Raw genomic sequence first — 24,795 nt, 5'->3', positions numbered from 1 at the left:
GCTCAGATACGCACTGAATTTGTGGAATTCAATGGGAAGGATGTTATAATCACTGCTGCCCCCATAGTTCCCAAGAGACCGCACCCAATGTGGTGGGTCAGAATGAACAAGGAATCAAAACATGTTACAGCTGGGAGACTTTGGTGAGGCTGTACATTCCCTAGCCTCAGTTTTCCCATCTATCAAAACAGAGAAGTAGGCTGGGCATGGTGGCTCATGCCTGTAATCTTAGCATTCTGGGAGGCTGAAGTTGGAAGATCCCTTGAGCTCAGGAGTTTGAGACCAGCCCAAGCAAGAGAAAGACCCTCTCTACACTAAAAATAGAATAATTAGTCAGGCGTTGTGGCAAGTGTCTGTAGTCCCAGCTACTTGGGAGGCTGAGGCAGGAGGATCAGTTGAGCCCAGGAGTTTGAGGTTGCTGTGAGCTAGGCTGATGCCACAGCACTCTACCTTGGGCAACAGAGTGAGACTGTGTCTCAAAAAAAAGGAAAAGTAATTCTTGCCTAGCCTATTTCACAGGATTCCTGGAAGTACTTTGCAAGCCATTAAATACTGTGCAGATACAGAAGGAACTTTATAGTCCCCAGTGACTTGTGTGCTGAGATACAGCACATGAGGTGTGAAGCATCTGACCAAAACACAGACCATCTCCCATGTCCCCAGGTCCACAGAGGCCAGGAGGGGCTCCAGAAACTTGGGCAGAAGCACAATTTCTCAGTTTTGTTTTTTAGGAGAATTCTCCTCTGTCTTCTGGACCAGAAAGAAAAAGATAGGCAAAAAGCATTTTCTTGTTTTTTCAACTCTTGCCCTCATGCTGACCTTCTCCAGATTGAAAGTACTTTCTTTAGAAAGTCCTGGAGATCCTGATGAGAATGGGTGATACATAGGGCTTTTAAATTCTTCCCTTAATGCTCTTATATTTTTCTGACTGCAGGAGTGGGATGTGGGACCGGCAGTAAATGGACATGGCCCGGGGACAGCCAGAGCAACCACAGAACATGTACATAACAGAAAGAGGCCATACCTGGAGGATGCCAATCACCTTCTTGGCTATAAAAGGGCCAAAATGAGATGCTTTTGATAAGCTCACTCCTTTGTAGTCCGCAAGAATTACAATTCCATTCACCTGGGTTTCTTCAGACTGAATGAGTTTTTCTAACGTCAAGTATACGGCTCGGATGTTTTCAGTAATTGGATAGTTGCTCGGTATCCATCTGTCTAAGGTCATAAAAGATGGACAGTATGTTACAGAAGTGAATAGTAATAAGAGATCAAAGATTTGTCTCCTTTCTAAAACTGCTGTTTCAAAATGGAAACGATACCCAAATGGTCATAATTCCATTTAGGTTAGTCAATGGGACACTTTAGGCAGCAACTGATGTTTCTTAACTCCAAACATAGCAGCACATTCTGAAATGGAAATGCAATTGAGTGTTGAGGTTAAAAGCATGAGGTCTGAAGTCAGACACATCTGTGGGTTTGAAGCTTACTAGCTGTGTGACCTTGGGCAAGTTCCTTCCTCACCATGCACAAGTAGAATAAAACAGAATGGGCTAAGAACACCTACCTCCATGGACACCTATGCTTTCTGCTATTAGATATTTCCTCTTATTTTCATGATACCACCCTGGTTTTCCCTGGGGAACCACCTCCTCCACTACAGACACACAGTTTGGATAGAACTGTCTTTTTTTTTTATTTTATTAAATTACAGCTGTGTACATTGATACGATCATGGGGCATCATTCACTAGCTTCACAGACTGTTTGACACACTTTCATCACACTGGTTAACATAGCCTTCCTGGCATTCTCTCAGTTACTGTGCCAAGACACTTACATTCCACATTTACCAAGTTTCACATATACCCTTGGATAGAACTGTCTTGACTCTTGGCTCCAGAAGTGGGCAAGTAATTGGGGACTGATTGGCCAATCTGGTATTACCTCTTCCTGGCCACAGAGTGTGATCCAAGTCAGGTCAAGCTGAACCAACGAGACTCAGTTCTGGGACCCTGGCCCTCTGAAAAAAGATCTCTCTTCCCTCTTGTAGTGGTGAGGCTGTGAGCCTGAGATTCCTGAGGACCTGGGAATGAAGCCCCTGCTGAGGGCAGCAGCAATGGAAACAGTTTTCCAGTGCTAGAGTTTGAGCTCCTGAGTCTAGCTATGCTCGGATTTCAGTTGTCTGCGCAAATCAGTTCTCTTTTTTTTTGTTTCATCCATCCTGAATTTTTTTGTTACATGCCACCCCAAGATAATCCTAATTCATACACCCCAGGATTATTATAAGTATGAAGCATAATGCTACCAGGAGATCCCTCACCAAACGCCCCTTTCCAGAACAGACTTTCCACATATTTAATAATTCTTCCACTCTTTGGGAAAAAGATGAATCTAATTTTTGACTGTTAACCACTGTTCTCAAGAAAATCTCACCGAGATCTATAGGCCACCTTCTTAGAAAGACAAAACTTCACATTTGCCACCAACGAGGTATACAATTATTATGAAAAATCTTTGTCCAAAAATTGTGCCAGCTTGCTATTTAATGTTGCTACAGGTTAAAACTGCCTCTGCAGAACTCGATGACATCCCTTTCTTTTTTTTTTTTTGTAGAGACAGAGTCTCACTTTATGGCCCTCGGTAGAGTGCCATGGCCTCACACAGCTCACAGCAACCTCCAACTCCTGGGCTTAGGCGATTCTCTTGCCTCAGCCTCCCGAGCAGCTGGGACTACAGGCGCCTGCCACAACGCCCGGCTATTTTTTGGTTGCAGTTTGGCCGGGGCCGAGTTTGAACCCGCCACCTTCGGTATATGGGGCCAGCGCCTTACCGACTGAGCCACAGGCGCCGCCCCATGGATGACATCCCTTTCAATCACATGTTTCTTAAAAGGGCTTTAAAAAAGGTCTCCTTTAAGCTGGAGTTATAAGGCAATAAAGAAAATGACAAAAACATAAAAATAAATTTTTTAATTTAAAAGATTAAAAAAAAAAAAAACAGGCGAAGCTAATACCTAGTTGAGAATAAAACCTTCTGCGTAAGGTATCTGCTAAAAAGTTGGGTCAGTGGGGAAGGGCTCAGATCTGCTCCAGACATACGGAGGAAAAAATTAATCTCACAGGCAAAGGGTTGAAACCACACAGCAAAGGTACAACTAGTGTGGTCATCTCTGTTTTGTAATATTCCCATAAGCTGAGTACAGAGTTGCAGCAGAAAAGTTCGTTAACTGGTATTTCTTTTTTTTTTTTTTTTTTTGTAGAGACAGAGTCTCGCTTTATGGCCCTCGGTAGAGTGCCGTGGCCTCACACAGCTCACAGCGACCTCCAACTCCTGGGCTTAAGCAATTCTCTTGTCTCAGCCTCCCGAGTAGCTGGGACTACAGGCGCCCGCCACAACGCCCGGCTAGTTAACTGGTATTTCTTGATTTCTTGGTGCCCTGAAATCTGCAGTGCACTGCTCATTTTAAATGCACTGCAGATTTCAGGGGACCAAGAAATTTTGAAAAGTGCCTAAAACAGCAGGTAAACCACTCTACACTGTGCCTGGTACATAGTAAATGCTGGAGGATGGTTTAGTCTCCAAAGAGAGTTTGGTGAATGACCAAAAGCACAAGGAAGTATGTGGCAGTGTCCACTCCTTGTCCAACTGGCCTTCTAGAGGGGTTTGGATGGTCAAGCAAAAGAGGGCCATCAGTGCATTCTCATTCTCTGACTTACTTGGGAAAAACATTACATATGACTTTCATTTTGTTTTTCTAAGCTCTGCTTTGACGGAAAACGTGGAGGTTCGGGGTGGAGTGGAGAACATTCAAGTTTATAATGCATTTGGAATCTGGAAGAGAACAGGATTGAGGATCAGAAGTCTCAAGTTCTATACTCCCTCGTCATGCCTAAATGCTCTTTGGGAAGCATTACTAAATGCTCTTTGCCGGGAGGTGGCAGGGAGCTGCCTCCAATTCCAAACTACCACGCTAAAGAAATGTAAGCCATCCTGATTACTATCAGGAAGTGCTAAGATCAAAAAATGAATCTAAAGTGAATATTATCAGTGGCTTAACAAAGTAGAGGAAAGGAAGGAAAGGTCAGAGGAGACGTCGCTGATTCCTGTACCTCAGCCTACCCACAGAGGAGGTCAGGGGGTGCTGGCAGCCATGCTTGTGTCCTAGACTGGGGCAGATTCCTTAGCCTACCAGACTCTTTCCCTAGAGATCTGGAATCTGCACAGAGGAACTTAATTGAGCAGTCAGATAGACCTGAGAGCTGAAGGGTGCCAGATTTAGCGACGTATACAGGGGCAGGGAAAACCAGACCACAGGAAAAAATGTAAAGGACACATGCAAAAGGCAGCAGAAATGTGTGGTCCTGAGGACTCGTGGACTGTCGGAAGGAAAGCCCCAGGGAGAATGGCTGGCGGATCCTGGGGGCCTAGCAGAGTTGTTGTACTTTCAGCTCTCTGGTTGTGGGAGATACTCCCCACTGTTAACCACTAAATCCTCCCCTTTTTCTCAAGTTGGTTTGAGTAGGTTTTTGTCTCTGTAATCAAATGAGCTTTGACTACAAGAAGGGGTAAAAAAGGGACTAGGGAAGGAAGACGGTGCTGGACAGATACATCCCACAACAGTCCAGGAGAATACCTGGGCGGAGGCAGAGGACGTGGCAGCCCCTGGGGTCAGTGTGAGGCAGCACTGTGAGGAATCCGGAAGCGAGGACATCTTTTAAGGCTGATGGCCTCAGGTTATTGAAGACTTCAGGCCAGCTCCTCCTGCAGCTGTGATAGTTGACTAGGAGCTGCAGGGCCCGGTCGTAATCAAACTTGCGGGCTCGGAGGAAGCGCAGCAGGAAGGCGTCGTCAAGGGACGTGCTAAGGTTCGGGTACTCCTTCCGTACCATGTCACGCAGGGCCTGCACATCCCGAAGTCGCCATTCTGGCTTCTCCTGCAGTTCTTCCCGGGCTTTGGTGACCAGTTCTTCTGTCAGCGAGCACACGTAGCCAGGAGGCTCAGGTGGCGGCAGCTCATTTTCAGAGAGTGAGGCCACAGAAGGGCTGGTTCTCAGAGAGTCGCTTTCTTTGGACATGAGCTACCAGGATCCCTGCCAACAGAGAAGTCCCAAGCCAAGTTAATAAAGCTTAGCAGTGCTCATTCCCAGGGCAGCATGATGTGGGGGACAGGAGCACTTTTGTCAAAGCCAAGTAACATCAGGGCAGGGTTTCTCAACCTGGGGGATGAACTGGATCTGAACCAAATGCACAGATGTGAGCCCTGCTCGGGAGGTACTGAGCAGCTAGGACAGAATACACGCACTCCTCGCTGAACACCACGGCTTTGCTTATAAATGTATGAACAGGTGCTCAACCTTTTGTTGTGACATATATGTGAATTAAAGCAACTCTGAGATTCCAATTGACAAAAATAAGAAAGAGGGACTCTGATACGCTTGCTGGAGATAGGACTATAAATTGACACAGCTTCTTTGGAGGGCAGTTTGCCAGTATCTATGAGAATTCCATTTCTAGAACATACGCTTGCATGTATGCACAAAACACAAGTATTGATTTATAATGATAAAAGACTGGAAACACCTTACCTGCACCATCAGTAGGAGAGTGGTTAAATAATATTACCAGGTGAATGGGCTACAATCCTGTCATGAAAAGTAATCAGACAGATCTTTACAAATTGATGTGTTAAGAAAAAAGAAAGCAAGTTGCAGAATAGTGTGTACAAAATAATCACATTTATGTTTTTAAAGTATATATGTATTTGTGAATGCACAGAAAGTTTCTCAAAGGAGATATAAGAAACTGTTAGCAATGTTTACTGCTAAGAGAATAGAACATTTAAAATGAGGAAGGCTAGGCACTGTGGTTCAGGCCAGTATTCCTAGCACTGTGGGGTGGGTGGCACCTGTGGCTCAGCGGAGTAAGGTGCCAGCCCCATATGCTGGAGATGGTGGGTTCAAACCCAGCCCCAGCCAAAAACTGCAAAAAAAAAAAAAAAAAAACCTAGCACTGTGGGAGGCTGAGGCAGGGAGATCACTTAAGCCCAGGAGTTAGAGGCCAGCCTGGGTAAAAAAGCAAAATCTAGTCTCTACAAAAAAATATAAAAATTAGGTGTGGTGGTGCATGCCTGTAGCCCCAGCTACTCAGGAGGCTAAGGCAGGAGGATCCCTTGAGCTGGGAGTTCGAGGTGGGAGTGAGCTGATTGAACCACTGTGCTCTAGCATGGGCAAGAGAGTAAGACCCTGTCTCCAGAAGAAAAATTAAAAATAAAATGTGAAAGAGACATTTCACTATACTGTCTGAATTTTTTTACCTGTACCAATGTAACTCAACATGGCAGTCAAGAAAATGCACTCAGATGGACATGGTAGCTCATGCCTGTAATCCTAGCACTCTGGGAGGCCGAGGGGGGCAAATCACCTAAGCTCACAAGTTCCAAACCAACCTGAGCTACAGCAAGACCCCATCTCTAAAAACAGCTAGGCACTGTGGCAGGTGCCTATACTCCCAGCTACTCAGGAGGCTGAAGCAAGAGAATTGCTTGAGCCCAAGAGTCTGAGGTTGCTGTGAGTTATGATACCATAGCACTCTACTGAGAGTGACAAAGCGAGACTGAGAAAAGAAAAAGAAAATGTACTGGTCAGGCCTCCTGCTGGGAATAACTGCTGTCCCTCTGAATCTACCTCCAGGGGATGTCACACTTTCCACACATCTCTCCCGGTCAATGCCTGGGTGTCTCACAGACTCCTCTAACAGGCATCTTGGGCTCCCTTGTTGGCCTGGCCAAACCCTTCTTAGGCCTGCACTGTAGTCAGGGACATTCTTCCTGCCCAAACATCCTTCACAGGGGGCAGACCCACATCACTGCTAAAGGCTCTTCTTGACTTCTCCAGTTCCTTCCCCTTTGCCCTTCACAGGTGTTGCCTTGACTTTCTTACATATCTAATCTCGTAGTCTCTGCTTCTTGAAGGGCATGAACTAACACACTTACTGAATGAAAAACACAAACAAAACACTCGCCTTAGGTATTCCAATGCAGCAGGACAGCTGCTAATGCCAAAGCCCAAGTCTTCTTTGTTTTTCTTTTTCTCTCTCTCTTTTTTTTTAAGACAGGGTCTCATTCTATTGTCCAGGGTATAATGTAGTGGCCTCATCACAACTCACTGCAACGTCAAACTCCTGGGCTCAAGTGGTTCTCCTGCCTCAGCCTCCCGAGTAGCTGGGACTACAAGCTCATGCCACCAAAGCCCAAGCTCTTATCTATGGGGTGTCACTGGCCTTCCCCTATGAGCTCAAGAAGGAAAGTGGAGACCGTCTGGGAGATCCCTACACATACCTTTGTTGTACTAACTGCACCTAGTTTGGACTCTTACAGTGTCCTCTGCAACCAGGTCATTTCCTTTAAATCTTAGATCTGCCAGCTCCGTTCCTTGCATTCCAACTTCCAGCTCTAAGGAGCTTCTTCCGCTTCCCTCAAAGGTGTGTTTTGTTGTCCTGTGCACATTCTGCTTCATCCAGCTACCATGCTCCCTCCAATTTTTCCCCTGGCCAACCTTGAGTCCTGATTAAATGCCACTGCACTCATTCAACAGACATGGAGCACAATGTACCTGGCCCTCTTCTAGGTACTAGGGATACAAAAGTGAACAAAACCCCCAACCTCATTGAGCTTAGATTCCAATGGGGGAAGACACAGTAAACAACATAAACCATAGTCTACTATAAGGTGGTAAGTATCATGGAGAAACAGAGCATGGAAGGGAGCTGGAGGTACCCAGGGAAAGGAGATACAATTTTAAAGAAGGTGGTTAGGGAAGGCCTCACCCAGGTGACGTGTGAGCCAAGATGGAGTAGTAGTAAACCATGAATATCTGGGGGAAGAACAAGTGCAAAGCCTGAGGCAGGAACATGTCTGGCTTTCGGGGGTGGGAGGGAATAGCAAGGAGGCCAGTGTAGCAAGAGCCAAGTAAGCAATAGTAGAAAATAGTAGCAGATGATTTCAGAGACTTGCTGGGGAAGGCCAGGGCTTTGTGGGTCAGTAAGTACTTTGACTGTTACTGAGTGAGGTGGGCACATGGAGGGTTTGGGGAAAAGTGACATGATCCTGATTTGTATTTTTAAAGGATCACTCTGCTGTCTTGAGAATGGACTCTAGAGGATGAGGACTGAGGCAAAGAGACCCTTTAGCAGCTACTGCAATAATCCAGGTGAATGATGAGGGTGGCTAGAGGCAGGCAGCCTTTGCTGACAGCCAGGTTAGGTGGCTCCTACACAACTCTTTTGGCATAGCACTTCTCCCACACTGTTGTAATTGTCTGCAGGCAATTTATGAGCAACACTCCTGTTTGTCTGGGTCATCACCTTAAACTCAACACCTAACATCCTGTTAGACATGAGGTCTGCACTCCACAAATGTTTGTTGAATGAGTTTAATTTGCTTGGCAGAGGTATGCTGAGTGAAGAATGGAAAAACAATGATGGGTCTGTTTCCAAGGAAGTCACCAACAGAGGCATGCAACCCTGTGGCTCAGCAGGTAGGGCGCCGGTCCCATATGCCAGAGGTGGTGGGTTCAAACCCAGCCCCGGCCAAAAAAAAAAAAAAAAAAAAAAAACCCACAGAGGCATGCAATCTAGTTAAGTGTTTACCTGTGAGATAAACTGCAGTGTCAACGGGCTATAGGCCTCACCTCAATGCTCCTCTCGGAACTCATTTTCCTCTTCCCCACCTTGATGCATATTAAGTGCCAGCAAATGAATGACCCACCATTATCAGAACACCTCTTGTGCTTCTGATAGCCATTGCATGGAATTTCCTCTCCTTGTTTGTTCCTAGCCAGACAACTCATCTTCAAGCTGCAATGTCACCTCCTCTCTAAAGCCTTTCCTGCCCACCCCTCCCCCCAACCAGGTGATTTTCTCCAGGTTTCCACAGCATTGGGTTCATATTTCTTCTTTAAGAAATTGCAGTCCAGTGTCATGAAATTCCTCAGGGCCGGTTTCACCACCCATTCATTTATCAAATAATTTCTGATCACCCGCCCTATGTGTCAGGCATTGTGCTAACAGATACTGGGGACACAGCAGCAACAATCTAATGCTTTGCCTTGTGAAGCTTGTATCATAGAGGAATGATGAAAAGAGATAATATGTTCTTGAGTGTTTTGCCATGTATCAAGCATGGTGCTAAGCCCTATACATCATTTTCCTATTGAATCTTCACAATATTTGGCGACAGCACTATTACAGGTTTCCACTTTACAAAGGAGGAAGCTGTCCCCTAGAATGTAAATCCTACAAGAGCAGAGAACTAGCCTACCTTATTCACTGCCAGTTCCAGTGTCTGACACATACCAGTGCTCTGTAAATATCAGCAGAATATATGAGGCTAAGTGATGGGCCCAAGGGTACACACCTCATAAGCCAGAGCAAGGATGCATCCAGCCCCACCCTAAGCTCATAATCTCTACTCTCCACTTGGAGTTTGCTGTTTAATCTCCAGGGCTCAGTCACAGTATGGTGAGTGAGGTGATAGGTGGACATTATGGGATGCAACCACCACTTGTTAGGGTGAAGCTGGGAATCTTTACCTGGAGCCCATCACTTGCTGGAGCATTACTTTCCTCTCCACGCCACCCCCCAACACGGAGAGGTCAGCCAGCCATCTGTCCTGGACCCCAGAGACCCCCATGGCCTGCTGACAACCTTCTGAGGCCCCCCACTTCCGGCTGTGACCCCCTCCCCAGGTGTCCCCATTTCCTGGGGTCTCTCGCTCCTTTGGGCCCCGCTTCCGGTTATCCCTCCCTCTCAGGGGTGCCTTTCCTCGGCCCCCAGGGACCACGGACGGGGTCGCGGGCACTCACCGGCCCGGTTACGGGGCGGAGCGCGGGTCAATCGGCGGCTGGAGCCTCGTCCTGCAGCGCGCACAGAACCGACCCGCACTCCCGGCCCGGCCCGGCCCGGCCCCTCGCGCCGGAAGTGACGCGTCAGGGCGTGGGAAGGCGGGGCGCCGCCCGGTGTGCGCATGTGCGAAAACTCCCCGCAAAGCAGGGCTTCTGTCCCCACCTGGCGGCGGGATTCCTCCCACCACAGCTGCTCTAGGACTGGTTGCTCTAAAAGCAGAGATTGGGGACATCTGGCTGTCATTAGCTGAGTGACCTTGGAAAAGTCCTCTTTCCGCCTTTGGCCTCTGTTTCCTCATCTGTAACATGATTCTTGCTGTGGATCCTGATTCAATAATTCTTTTTTTCCTGCTTTGATAGCTTGAAAAGGCTTTACTAGTTAGTCTCCCTAGTCCATTAAAACCCTCACCCCAACTCCCCAAATATTTTGTGCAACTGCAACGTTGAGGCAAATCTAAGACTCTATTTCGGGCAAAGACGCTAAACCATTTCTTTTTTTTTTTTTTTAATACTTTTATTATTTATTTATTTATTTTTGTGGTTTTTGGCCGGGGCTGGGTTTGAACCTGCCACCTCCAGCATATGGGACCAGCGCCCTACTCCTTGAGCCACAGGCGCCGCCCGACGCTAAACCATTTCTAGAGAGAAATTGTGGTCGTCCAGAACTCTTAGTCCCAAGAGATGACATTAAATAGTCTTTTCCTTTCTCCACCCAGGGGCAAGAGGAGTACTAGGGAGATGGGAAGTGACTCTCCAGGGCCACAAGAACACACAGTCTCTGCCCGATGATAGATCCTTCTGCTTCAGCCTCCCAAGTAGCTGGGACTACAGGTGCTGGCCTCAACACCCGGATACGTTTTTTTCTATTTTCAGTAGAGACAGAATCTCACTCTTGCTCAGGCTGATCTCCAACTCTCAACCTCAAACAATCTTCCCGCCTTGGCCTCCGAGAGTGCTAAGACAACAGGAATGAGTCACCATGATTGGCCAACTTCTAATTTTTTTTGATATAACTCTAATAACCTTTGTTGGCTTCCTTATTTTATGGTCCCATAAAATATTCCAGGCTCATCTCATGCATTTCCTGCTACACATCTGGAATCAGCATTTCTGATTGTTCAAGAAGTCCTTTTATTTTTTATTTTTATTTTTTAAATTTTTTTATTAAATCATAGCTGTGTACATTAGTATGATCATGGGGCACCATACACTTGGTTCATAGACTGTTTGACACATTTTCATCACACTATTTAACATAGCTTTCCTAGCATTAGGGTTATCAGATTTTGATAGGCTAAATAATGCCCCCCACCATGTCCTCATGCTAATATCTGAAACCTGTGAATATCTTAGCTTTCCTAGCATTAGGGTTATCAGATTTTGATAGGCTAAATAATGCCCCCCACCATGTCCTCATGCTAATATCTGAAACCTGTGAATATCTTACCTTACATGGGAAAAGGGATTTCATAGAATCAAGTATTGATCTCATCTTTCCTAAATGAACTGTAGCACTGGGGAACCAAACTATAAATAAAGGAAAAGTTACAGCTAATAAAATGATGTGATGTTACCATCTTGCCACCTACAATGCATTAATGTATCTGGCCATTGTACACAGTGGCAGCTCACATCCAAAAAAAAGAACAAACTCCAGCCATACACGTGATTCTTGAAAAGGAACTCAGCACCACCTCTAATCATGCTAAAAGGATGGAACCAGGGTCTGATCCAGGGGCTAATTTGCAGGGAATGCTAAGGCCAGGGGGCCTGCTGTATTGTACTATGAAGATCCAACAACAAAATCCAGATTTTGAGAAACTACATGTCAAGCAGCCTGAATTCTTCAACAGAGAAACTACAAGGAAAAGGAAAGGATGGAGGAGGGAACCTATAGATTAAAAGAGGCTTAAGAAAAATCAAGTTTTAGGCCCGGCGCCTGTAGCTCAGTGGTTAGGGCAAGGCTTGCTAAACAACGATGACAACTGTAATAAAAAAATAGCCAGGTGTTGTGGTGGGCGCCTGTACTGCCAGCTACTTGACAGGCTGAGGCAAGAGAATTGCTTAAGACCAAGAGTTTGAGTTTGCTGTGAGCTGTGATGCCATGGCACTCTACCAAGGGTGACATACTGAGACTCTGTCTCAAAAAAAAAAAAAAAAATCAAGTTTTAAAAAAATGGGCAACATGGAACTATAAAGTTTAGGAAGGCACACTCAGATAGTTAAGCCATAAAGAAATGCAAATAAACACTGACTGTGATAGTCAGGCTAGTGGCTACTTTTGAAGCAAATGGCTGTGATTACTTTTGGGATGGAGTGCATGGGGTGGGGTTTCCCTTGGATGGCTGAAAAATTTGTATTTCTTGACCCAGGTGCTGGTTACAAGGGTGTTTGCCCGGAAATAACGCAATAAGCTACAAATTTAATTCATGTGGTTTTCTTCATCTGTTTTTTTTTTTTGTGTGTGTGGTTTTTGGCCAGGGCTGGGTTTGAACCCACCACCTCCGGTGTATTTTTTATGTTTTAAAGATTACAAAAAGTGAAAACAGAAGTACCTGCCTTGTATATGTGTATGTGTGTGTATATATGTTCATACACAGGTATAGGAATGTATGGCTTCCGCTAGTACTAGGTACATAGTAGATACTCACTAAATGCAAGTTCCCTGTGAATCCTTTCAAAAATCTTGACTTGTTAAAAATAGTTACTGCTGGCTGGTTGTGATGGCTCATTCTGGTAATCCTGGCACTCTGGGAGGTTGAAGCAGGAGGGTTGCTGGAACTCAGAAGTTGGAGACCAGCCTGAGCAAGACCAAGACCCTGTCTCTCCTAAAAATAGAAAAAATTAGTTGGGCATTGTGGCGAGCACCTGTTGTCCTAGCTACCTGGGAGGCTGAGGCAGGAAGATTGCTTGAACCCTGGAGTCTGAGGCTGACGTCATGCCCCTCTAACCTGGGCAACCAAAGTGAGACTCTGTCTCAAAAAAAAAGTTAATACTTATTAGGTGATTACTATGTGCCAGGCACTGTTGCCAGTGCATCTAATCTAATTGAACCCTCATAACCCCATTATGATCATTTTCATTTTACAGAGAATCCAACTGAGGCTCAGAGGGATTACCCACATCCACACAGGAAGTGGAAGAGTGGCCTGGTTTTGAACTCAGGCAGTCTGGCTCCCAGCTCTGTACTGTCCCTCACTGTAGTATACCTGCCGTGCTGTTCTTTGCAGAGTCCCTGTCTGCAGTTATATATAACCTCCCCCCTTACTGAGTTTCTGCCAATGTGTGTGCTATCCTCTGACACCCATTACCTGAGTCTTGAAAATAGCCCTGGAAGGTGAAGGTGTTTGTTAGCCTGGATTTGAGGGATGGGAAAACTGGAACTCAAAGAAGTGAAGGAACTTGCCCAAAGTTAAGTAAATGGCAGTAAAGGATGGGAGGGGGCTAGAGCTAGGGGTGGGGAAGATTCTGTCCCTTGGGATTCTAAAGAACAAAATGTTCTATAATCTTAAACAGATGCTCACCTGATAGGTCTGACCCAGTCTGAGGTCACCGGTTGCCCAACCAGTGGTCCGGAGCCTGGTTTGGCTTGAGAAGCGTCCAAATGAGGGCTGGGAGATTTCAGAGGCTTGGCAAGCACCAGACATGCTTGACCCCAATCAGAGGGTCATGCGAAGCTTGTGACCCAGGGGCCTGGAGTGCCTTCAGGGACCAGAGACTCCTGTTTCTTGGTGTGCTAGCCTTTTGCCCACGAGCATCAGGATCAGGACCTAGAACAGAGCTAGCCACGTCTCAGCATTGGAACAAAGAGGTGCCCATGGGCTGGCTGTGTGTATTTCCCAGAAGAGGTAAGCACCCAGTTGTGTTTTTGTGGTCACACATTGATTTCCTAACCTGAGTCAGCATGGCAGCTCGCTGGGAGGTACAGGACGTCCTCTTTGTTCCCAAGGGCCCTGGATCCCAGCCGGGCTGAAGTATTTCCAAAACAGGGCCTGGAATAGTAAGGGAACGGGAAGGGGTGGAGATCCCACACCCCCTGTTCTGTCGGTAGCAGCCCACCCTCCATTGTGTTAGTAATGCCCAGCACAGGCAGAGTTCTTACTCAGCCAGGCACTGTGCTAAGCACTATATATATTCACTCCACTAACCTCAGAGGTGCTACGGAGCAGAGGCTCTCATGAGCACCATTTGACACACCAGAAAACTACCCAGAGAGGCAAAGTCACTTGTGAATGGTTACATGAAGATAGCATTGCAGGTCTGTGATTATGGAATCCCAGAGTGTCAGCTCTGAAAGTTCATCACGTCACTCAGCCCTCACAATCACCCCCATCAGGTGGGTATTGTCACTCCCAGGAAGGCTATCAGGAAATTAAGGTTCAGGATGGTTGACATGAAACTGGTGCTATGTCACCAGGAAACTCTGCAATGACAACCAGTGATCATTTTTCAAGAGCACAGTCTAAAGCCCACAGCTGCTAAGATTTAGCCATGACCTTTCATTATCCCCATATTCATAAACCTGACCTGTGACATAATCAAAGCACACTTTTATTTTTGTCTCCCAGTGTCCCTTCTAAAATGCATTCTCACCTGACATTTTCCTTGCTGATGGGTGGAACCCCCCCGACCCTTGTGCCTCTTCTGCTCACTCAGAAAACAGACGATTCTATGGCCACTTTAGGTCACAAACTCAGTATCAGTTTAGAAATTAGAATCTCCGGTCAAGCTATCAGTTGAAACTCTCAATTTGATTTGTGTTTAAACCTTCTCCCCTCAGCCAGCTCGGGTGCTGGGTGGAGGCAGCTCCTTCTTTAGGTCTCCTCCCCTCCCTCACATGTCAGTTTTGTTTAACATGACAGACAATTGCTCCCAGAGAATTCTCCAAAACAAGTCTGGGAAAGGAATGTTCCAGAATGTTCTAAAACTTGATTCATTAGCCAGCAATAAGTGTGGGTGCCTTTGGGAACCTCTTGAGCCCTTTATGAAGTCATCACCCCAGATGCTTCAGTTACTGGATTCTAATGGTAAACTGTTTGTCCTCCTGAGAATTATCACCTCGGGAATTGCTTCACCCAGGATGCTGTTCCCTTTAGCCATGGGGAGGCTCTCAGCCAACAACTGACAGTACAAATGTGCAAAAGGCCAGCCCCCTTGCTAGAATTTACCTGAGACCACATCCATACTTGGTTCCCTCCCTTTCCTGTTTCCCTTCATCCCCTTTAGGTTTCTCTTTTCATAAACCACGGGTACCTAATCCCTGCCTCAAGCTCTGCTTCTGAAGAACTGAAGATGACCCTGGGCACAAGAAGGTGCTTTTTGTGACTGGCCATTCATTTCACTAGCCTGGATCTGGTACTCCATTACCAGGACTTCTGGACCCCAAATCAAGCTGACGTAGACTCAAATTCCACCACCATCACTTCATTGCTGTGGGACCTTGGCCAATGACTGGCAACTACACCTCAGTTTTCTCATCTGTAATGTGAAAGGAAAACAGCCTCACACCTCACAGGGCTTTGCAAGGGCTCAACATACCCAAGCACCTAGCACAGTGCCTGGCACTGTCATTGGTGCTATTGTTATTCCTGCAGGCTGACCACACTTACTGAAGGCCATCTAGATGAGATGGGGTAGCCACCTTATATGAAGTACATATTATACCACACACTGTCTGGGTGTTAGCTCACTCCATCTTCACTACCTGTCATACTTATTTCCATTTTATACATTGGAAAAAAAAGCTGAGGCTCAGAAAAGTCTAAGAAACCATCATTTGGATCCACTGTTTGAAAAAATGAGTTCATCTAGAAAGACTGTGATTAGAAAGATGGGCCCTAGTAATAAGAGCGCTTGCAGGCTGCTGGTGAAAACACAAAATAGCACAACTACTCCGGAAAATAGTTTGCAGTTTCTTAAAAAGTTATATATACACTTATATGACCCAGCAATTGCATTCCTAGGTATTCACCCAAGAGTAATGAAAGCATCTGTCCGTGACATGTACATGAACGTTCATAGCAGCTTTATTTGCAATAGTCAGAAACTGGGGGAAAAACATCCATCCACAGAGAATGGGGAAACTGTGAGATGTCATTAATATGTATATGTATCAAAATCAATACTAATTAACAATGTAAAGGAACAAACTATTGATGCATGAAAAAATATGGACAAATCTCAAAATAATTATGCTGAAAGAAGTCATAAAAAAGAGTACAAATTCTATGATTCCATTTCTATAAAATTCTAGAAACTGTAGAGCTAACTGTAGTGAAAGAAAGTAACTTATAGAGACTGTGGTTGCCTGGGAATGGGGGTAGAATGATTTATAAAGGGGTACTAGGAAACTTTTGGGGCCAATGGAAACACTCATCTCTTGGCTGTGGTGTTTCCATGGGTAGGTACATATTTCACAACTCACCAAACTATGCATTTTTGATATGTATATTTATTGCACATCAATTATATCTCAACAATGCTCTTTTAATTTTTTTTATTATACAGACAGGGTCTTGATATGTTGCCCAGACTGTTCTTGAACTGCTGGGCCTCAAGTGATCTTCCTGCCTCGGTTTCCCAAAGTGCTGAGATTAAAGGTGTGAGCCACCATGTCTGGCCAATAATGCCATTAAAAAAAAAAAATTCACACTAGCTGTCTGACCTTGAGTGTGTTCCTATGCCTCTTTGAGCTTCAGATTCCTCATCTGAATAGTAATAGACCCTACCTTGGGATTGCCTCAAGGATCAGGTGAGAGATAGTTGATATTAAACAATTAGCACAGGGCCTGGTGTGTAATAAAGCACTCAATAAATGTTAACTATTATTGATCTTCACCTGGGCAGTGGCTGTTGACTGTTTAAGTTTCTCAGCCTTTGAATCAAGTACCGACACAGCTCTGTTTGTTGACATGGAAAGATGCCCAAAACATACTATTGATGGAGAAAAAAGCAGACTACAAGGCAATACATGCCTCACAGGTCATTTTAAAGATTAAAGATAAAAGTGAACACATATCTCTTAGTAGGGTTCCTGGTACAGAAAACTGTCACTGAGAGCTAGGCGTGATTATTGTTAGTGTCAGAGTATTTTTGTGGCTTATGCAATGCCACGTTCAAATATTATTACTAATGTTCCTGTGAAACTAGATAATGTTTGTGATTTGCACTTGAATCAAGGGGAGATAATCTGTGCTCTCCTCTGCCGCCTCCTGACACATTTGCCTATCATGAGCAGGGCTTGAGCTGTATTTGGGATCCATTGGTCTAATATGGATTTTGGTTCTGTTTTATATGGTCCTGAAGTGAAAGAAAAGAAAAGCATTGCCCTTTGGAATTGAAATTCCAAGCTTGGCTAAACGGGCGTTCTTTGCCCTGAGAGGCTATGACAAAATGTAGACACCAGAGGGCGCCCCAACCAATCTGTAATAGAGAAAAACCGGGAGGGAGTGACAACGGTGCCAGGGCTGCTGCGTTACATGGAACAATGGTTTCCATTTATTGAACCCCACTGTGAGATTCTAAAACGTGTTAAGTCACAAACTCTACCTCATTTTAACCTTGCAAACACTCTATCAGTAACAGAGTTGTATACAGACTCTTTATAATTTTAAACATATTCTTTGTTTAAAAAATAATTTAATTTTTATAATCCACAAATCTTGTAAAACATGAGAACATGAAATACATAGCTCCATCCATATAAAGATGTAAAACTTTTCTAATACCTTTTCTACCATCCTTATGCCCACCCAGGGCAGCCACTAGCCTGACTTTCATTTATTCATTTATTCACCATTTATTCATTTTGCTTGTTTCTGAGCTTCAGATAAATGGAATCACATCTATGAGGTCTTTAGGGTTGCCAGGTTTAGCCTATAAAACTTCCAGATGCTGGGCGGTTCCCGTAGCTCAGTGGGTAGGGCGCCGACCACGTACACCGAGGCTGGAGGGTTTGAACTCGGCCCAGGCCAGCTAAACAACAATGACAACTGCAACAACAACAACAAATAGCCCGAGCATTGTGGAGGATGCCTGTAGTCCCAGCTACATGGGAAGCTGAGGCAAGAGAATTGCTGAAGCCCAAGAGTTTGAGGTTGCTGTGAGCTGTGACGCCACAGCACTCCACCAAGGGTGACAGCTTGAGACTCTGTCTCAAAAAAAAAAATCCCAGATGCCACTGAAATTTGAATTTTGGGGAGGGACATATTCATGGTTTCTCTGAAATTCAAATTTAACCAGACATCTTGTATTTTATCTGGCAGCTCTTATGTGCCTGGCTTCTTTCAGCTTAATTGTGAGACTTACCCACGTTGGTGTGGTTGTCAGTAACATGCTCTTTTTTGGTGCTGGGTAGTATTCCATGGTACAAATGTATTATCGTATCTGTAGTCCCCCTGTTGGTGGACAAGGGCGGGTTACCCTTGACAAGGCATTGTACTGTTGAGTGGGTGCACTGTGGTGTCAGAGGCGTGGGAGATGTGAATCTTAGCTTCACCTGCTACTACTTGGGAGACCTTAGTCAAGTTACTTAATCCCTGAGCCTTAGCTAGTTCAATTTTAATACACATAAAAGGCTAATAGTAGTCCCATAAGGGCTACTGTAAGGTTTAAAGGAGATATTATATATCAACCACATAGAATAGTGCCCAGCACAGTGTGTGTTCTCAGTAAATGCTGTTAGCATCACACCTGTTAGACCTAGGAGAAAATCGAAGTTCAGAGGTTTGAAGAGACTTGCTTCCACAGGTGTAGAAATTAGTTCTCATTCAGGCATAGTGGCTGTCACCGATAGTGAGAGGCAGGAGGATTGATTGGACTCAGAAGTTTGAGACCAGCCTGGGCAACATAGTGAGAACCTGTCTCTTAAAAAAAAAAAAGAAAAGAAAAGAAAATATTAGCTGGGTGTAAAGTCACAAAGCTAGTAAATTACAGAGCTGTTAGTCATAGATATTGGCTAAGTTAGATTCATTTCTTTATTCAGCAATTTCTTGAGCATCTACTATGTGCCAAGCATTCTTTTAGGTCCTGATGTTACACAATGGGCAAAACAGCCAATGTCCTGCCATTATGAAATGTACATTCTGGGAGAACTGAAATTCCTCTTCACTTGCTTTACCTGTGCTTCTCAGTTAAAGCACAGAGCCCTACATAAAATGCTGTTCCAGAAATGGCAGTGACTAGCCAGGTAGCAGCAATATTTAAAAAAACACTGTGAGATGGGTATTTGCAGCCCCATTTTAGAGATGAGAAAACTGATGCTTTGGGAGGGTAAGGAACTGGCTCAAGCAGATGCAGCTTGTGTGTGACAAAGCAGGAATTCAAAGTCATGTTCACTTGCCTCCAAATCCAAGATTTCTCAGTCCTGCTTGTTTTTCAGCTCTGATGGGCAAGGGGGCTATAACTTGGGGATTGAGCTCTGCTTCTGGAGTCCAATATTTGGGGTTCGAGGTTTTTGGCTATTTGTGAACCCTAGGTTTTTGTTTTTTCCTTTTTTCTAGAGACAGCTTCTAGCTGTGTTTCCTAGGCTGGAATACAGTGGTGTGATCAGAGCTCACTGCAGCCTTGAACTTATGGACTCAAGTGATCTTCCTGCCTCAGTCTTCCTAGTGCCTGGGACTACAGATATGTGCCACTACACCCAGCTAATTTTTTTCTTTTTCTTTTTTTTTAGAGACAAGGTCTTGCTATGTTGCTCAGGCTGGTCTTAAACTCCTGGGCTCAAGGAATCCTCCCAATTCACCTTCCCAAGTAGCCGGGACTACAGGCATGTGCCACCATGCCCAGTTAATATTTTCTAATTTTTTTTTAAAGACAGGGTCTCACTATGTTTCCCAGGCAACAACTTCAAACTCCTGGGCTCAAGCAATCCTGCTGCCTCAGCCTCCTGAGTAGCTGGGACTACAGGTAAGAGCCACAACACCTGGATGAGAATGAGTTTCCACACTTTGGGATAGAGGCTCACAGGATTGCCTTAGGGATCTACAGAAAGCTCTCGCAGAGATAGGTAGAAAACAGCAGGCACTCAAGAAGCACTACCTTGGATCTAGAGCAGAGAGGGGCTTCTGAATGTGTAAGTTGTCAAGCCCTTAAATCTAGTTCTCACCGACAGAAACAAGTGTATGGACAAGGAAAGATGCCTAGATCATCCTGTTGACTATATGAAAAACCAGACCTTACAGCCACGAACAGTGCAGTGTGTCCATATAAAGCCACGTCTGAGAAGGGTATGCTGAACAACCAGGTGAGTGGCATTGCTTCTGCTAGCTGCTGCCTTAAGCACACTGTGAGCAGTTAACTCACTTTGTGCTCCTTACGGTTCTGAGGATGGCAAGTGCTGCATGATACAACTTTACAGGTGGGGAAACTGGGGTGGAAACAGCTGGCTTGCAAGTTGGCACGTGGGCCCAGGCACTGTGGCCTTGGAGGTTGTGCTCTTGGCTGCTTAGCTCTGCTCTCTGCTAAGGGTGATTTTTCTCCAGGTAGTATAATTTTGGCATTTGGGACTTTCTTCTTTGTACTTCTCTGTATTGTTTGAGCTTTTGTGACAAGTAGGTTCCATTTTTTAAATAAAAACCAATATAGGGTTCAAAAGATGTGGTTTTGGGTTTTGGTTTTGTTTTAAAGAGACAAGGCCTTGCTCCATTTCCAAGGTTGGAGTACAGTGATAGGATCATAGCTTGCTGCAGCCTCCAACTTGGGGCTCAAGTAATCCTCCTGCCTCAGCCTCCTGAGTTGCTGGAACTATACCCAGCTTAAATGGCACTTTTGATGTCTTTAAGAATTAACTGAGGGTGGCGCCTGTGGCTCAAGGAGTAGGGCGCCGGTCCCATATGTCGGAGGTGGTGGGTTCAAACCTAGCCCCAGCCAAAAACCACAAAAAAAAAAAAAAAAGAATTAGCTGAAAATACCGCAGGGAGGGCTAGAATCCTAAGAGGGAATGATCAGGACACTTGTAGTCTTGTTTGTAGTGGTGAGACCACCATCCTTGAGGTTAGAGACCCAAGGTCCAGCCCTGACTTTCCCCTGTCCTAGGGCCCTCTGTGACCCTGGGCCAGTCACTGGAGTCCCAGTCACTGCCATCCTCCCAGTAAGGCCTGTGGCACAGAGTAGTCTATGGGAAATCCTCATTGGACACAGGAAGAGTGAATCACTGTCCCCTCTGGATTGCCCACCACCACCAAAATCTGTCCCCTGCCTTCAGATGGGGCCCCGAGAATAGATGAGTGAACTAAGTCACTGTAGAGTGCTAATCATTTAAGGTTTTTAGAGAGGCAATCAGACAGAGATACCAGTTCCCACCAGATGGATGACTAGGGTGGCCCATGGGCAGGGGGAATGGCTTTCCAAGAGCCCCTGAGATCACTGGCCAGGGAGAGAGGCTTGGCCTCCCCATCACGGAGGCTGATGGGAGTTGCCCGTGACCCTACTTGTGACCTGCTCCTATCATCCAAGCCTAGAAAGGCTGGGCCCATGGGCCATAAATTCCTATCATTAGTCAGTATCTCTATAGCTCAGGCTGTTTGCCAGAAGCTCTACAATTATTTTTATCACTTACAAGTCCTATAATTGTTTTTATCACTTTTTTTCTCACAGCAGCCTTGCAAGCAGGGTTGGTTTTGTTCCTTCAGTCTGGAGTTAGGGGAACCCAATCCTTGGAGGTTTTCATGGAATTTCCTGGCTTTGTCCAAACCTCCAGGGAGGATCAGAGATTGAGCTCACAGCCCACCCTGAGTTCTGGACTGAGCTTTGGGAGGTGGAGAATAGCCATGTGGGAACCAAGGAAAGACCTGAGGTTTGGCTACTTCCTGGCTGTGTGACCCTGGGCAAGTCCTTCAGCCTCTCTGTGCCTTGCTTTCTTTATCTGGCAAATGAGGAAGGGATCGTGGTACTCACCTCAGGAATGAATACATATAGATGCTCAGTAACTGAGATTCTGTTTAATCTTGCGTGGGAACCTGGATTCTAAACTCAGACCCCGTCACACTGGATGACTTGTGTCTCTGAGCCTTGGATGATCATCTGTAGAATGGGCACAATCCTGCTGCCTCACACCCCTGGCTCTCTCAGCTCCAGTTCCATTCACACCTTCTTCAGTCAGGTCTTCTAACTGCCACCTGTTCCCTCTGCTTGGCACGGAGCCCAACTCTTGCACCCCCAGCGTTGCCCGATTAACTCCCAATGGCCAACTCAGACATTTTTTCCTTCCTGCCCTCCCTTCTCTTTTCATTTATTCAGTAAATATTTCTTGAGCACCTACCATGTGCCCAGTGGTGGATAAGACAGAGTCCCTGTCCTCATGAAGGGGAGCTAGGCAATAAACTAAACAAAAGAAAGGAAAAAATAAAACCCTAGACAAACAAGACAATTACAGACTGTCATAAGGACTTCACGAGGGGAAATTCAAGCACCCTAAGAGGAAGTCACTGAGAAGGTCACTCCCTAGAAAGGCCTCTCCAAAGAGACACTTTTGTTTTGAATTTCTGTGAATATGCACACAGCGCAAAATTCAAACGGTGTGCAAGCCACACAGAGCTTCCCTCTGCTCCCCAGCTTTGCAATCTTCCTCCCAAGAGGCCCCTGTGTTGCCAGTTTCTTGGGAGTAGGTGACATTTGTGGGGACATCTGAATCACAAGTGCAGCAGCAACTGTTTCCAAAGCGTAGAAGACTCCAGGCAGAGGGCACCACAGGCCCCGAGGCTGGACCTTGTCGCTGTAGTGAGAGGGAGTGGAGCCCAGGGGGCTGAGGGAAGGAATTTGGATGTTGCTCTATGGGGAATGGGGTGACTTTCAAGTCAGGTGCAGGGTAGGGGTAGGGCTGGGAGTGAGCATCTTCTGATCTGTGTTTTAGAAAAACACAGTGGAGAATGGATTTAGGGGCCTGAGTGGGGCAGGGGACAGAGGAGGTGGCAACTGGGCTGTAGAATCATGAAGTTCGGGGCTAGCTGGGACAGAGGAGTAGAGGCGGTGGGAAGGGATCAGTTTGGATTGTTGGGAGGCGGGGTAGAGATCAGAGCTGGTCACCAGGCCATCTGCTTTCACGACACTACCCACAGTTGGTAGTCATGGCTTTCGATGATTGTATACACGTGGCGCCACTGTCCCCTGGCACTGAGCAGGCCCTTGGGACTTGTGTGCTAAGGAGTCACTGGGGGATGAAAAGACCCTTTGTAAATGGAGACATGCCTTTGCAGAAGTGGCTGTGGCAGCCTCCTAACTGCTGGACTCGGCGTGCCCCACCATGGGGACTCCCCTCCCACCCATCCATCCTGCCACGTGCAACTTGCTTCAAAGAGGCAGAATTTAGAACTTCAGCTTTCAGCTTCTCATATTCTCTTAGCTGTGGAACCATTTTCTCATGAAAGCTGGATGTGTAAAATCCATGGAAATTATGATTTTAAATGCTCAAGAACTTGGGTAAAGAGGAGAGTCAAACAGACACGAATCCTAACACTGACATTAGCGGCTAAAGCAAGCCTTGAGGAAAAATGAGGCTGTTTAATCAAACACTGCAATTTCAGATTGGGGCATTCTGACAATTGTCTTCTTTTCATTTATTCAAAAAGAGTCATCAGGGTGGCGCCTGTGGCTCAGTGAGCAGGGCGCCGGCCCCATATGCTGAGGGTGGCGGGTTCAAACCCAGCCCCGGCCAAACTGCAACAAAAAAATAGCCAGGTGTTGTGGTGGGCACCTGTAGTCCCAGCTGCTCGGGAGGCTGAGACAAGAGAATCGCGTAAGCCCAAGAGTTTGAGGTTGCTGTGAGCTGTGTGACACCACGGCACTCTACCCGAGGGTGGTACAGTGAGACTCTGTCTCTACAAAAAAAAAAAAAAAGAGTCATCAGGTATTTCCTGCACTCGGAATCTGATTATTTCAGCATTTGGTTTCCTTTCTATCCAAACACAATCCAGCTTTGTCCAGAGAAATATTCCCAGATAGTAACAAACTATGCATATGTGTTTCAAAAATGTTTATATAGGCTGGGCACAGTGGCTCAGGTCTGTAATCCTAGCACTCTGAGTAACCAAGGCTGGTGGATTGCTTGAGATCAGGAGTTCCAGACCCCATCTCTACTAAAAATAGAAAAACAAAAGAAAAGAAAAGAAAACACAACTAGCTGGGTGTCATGGCAGGTGCTTGTAAGTCCCAGCTACTCAGTAGCCTGAGGCAAGAGGATCCTTTAAGCCCAAGAATTTGAGGTTGCAGTGAGCTATGATGCCATGGCCCTCTACCCAGGGCAACAGAGTGAGACTCTGTCTCAAAAACAAAAAAAAAGTTTAGATATATTTTGAGATAGAACAGATATCAAAAAAATGCTCAAAACTTAAGTGAATCATCACAAAATGAACACCACCATGTCCCTGGCACTCAGAAGCTCCCTTTAGTCACTACTGCCCCTCTCCAGGGTTACCACAATCCTGACTCCTAACACCAGAGCACAGTTTTGTCTTGGGTGGTCTCTACATGGAATTACATGGAATAACTTTAAGTGTATTCTTTCGTGTCTGGCTTATATTTGCAATATCATCCGTATTTTTCTTCTGTAGCTGTACAGTGCTTTACAGTGCTTTGCTTTACAGTGTTCCACTGTAGGAATATATCGCAGTTTCAAATGGTGATTTTTTTTTTTTTTTTTTTTTGCAGTTTTTGGCCAGGGTTGGGCTCGAACCCGCCACCTCCGGCATATGGGGCCAGTGCCCCACTCCCTTGAGCCACAGGCGCCGCCCGATTTTTTTTTTTAACAGCCTGCCTGATAATCTGAATACACATTCAGTTTGGGGGAAGAAGGGAAGCAGGGACTGGGTTTGGCTCACAGACACAGTTTGTTTTCATTGAATTAGCTGCCATTGAAGATGGATGTCTGGCCTCTCTTGGAGGACCTGCCATTGCTGGGG

At 45.7% G+C, this 24,795-nt stretch overlaps 1 protein-coding gene and 1 long non-coding RNA gene across 5 annotated transcripts in view; one reads left to right on the top strand and one right to left on the bottom strand.

Moving 5' to 3' along the window:
* The window catches only part of TTPAL (alpha tocopherol transfer protein like), a 20,294-nt gene extending 6,580 nt beyond the window's left edge, over nucleotides 1-13,714 (bottom strand). The window contains exons 1-3 of one of the 3 annotated variants that reach the window (XM_053573805.1): nucleotides 13,426-13,714; nucleotides 4,636-5,092; nucleotides 1,025-1,218 (exon numbers count right to left, since the gene is read on the bottom strand). In XM_053573805.1, the coding sequence (XP_053429780.1) occupies nucleotides 1,025-1,218; nucleotides 4,636-5,077 (636 nt within the window). In that variant the 5' untranslated portion in view covers nucleotides 5,078-5,092; nucleotides 13,426-13,714. Of the gene's footprint in view, nucleotides 1-1,024; nucleotides 1,219-4,635; nucleotides 5,093-9,862; nucleotides 9,971-13,212; nucleotides 13,237-13,425 lie in introns of those variants that run through there. The other 2 variants (XM_053573806.1, XM_053573804.1) reach the window with 2 other exon arrangements.
* The window catches only part of LOC128573569 (uncharacterized), a 27,318-nt gene continuing 16,136 nt past the window's right edge, over nucleotides 13,614-24,795 (top strand). The window contains exons 1-4 of one of the 2 annotated variants that reach the window (XR_008376484.1): nucleotides 13,629-13,749; nucleotides 15,128-15,213; nucleotides 19,715-19,807; nucleotides 20,013-20,144. This is a non-coding gene — a long non-coding RNA (uncharacterized LOC128573569). Of the gene's footprint in view, nucleotides 13,750-15,127; nucleotides 15,214-19,714; nucleotides 19,808-20,012; nucleotides 20,145-24,795 lie in introns of both variants that reach the window. The other variant, XR_008376483.1, reaches the window with a different exon arrangement.

Source organism: Nycticebus coucang, chromosome 21 (genome assembly GCF_027406575.1).
Source record: "Nycticebus coucang isolate mNycCou1 chromosome 21, mNycCou1.pri, whole genome shotgun sequence".
NCBI lineage: Eukaryota > Metazoa > Chordata > Mammalia > Primates > Lorisidae > Nycticebus > Nycticebus coucang.
This window is presented reverse-complemented; position numbering and strand designations above follow the sequence as displayed.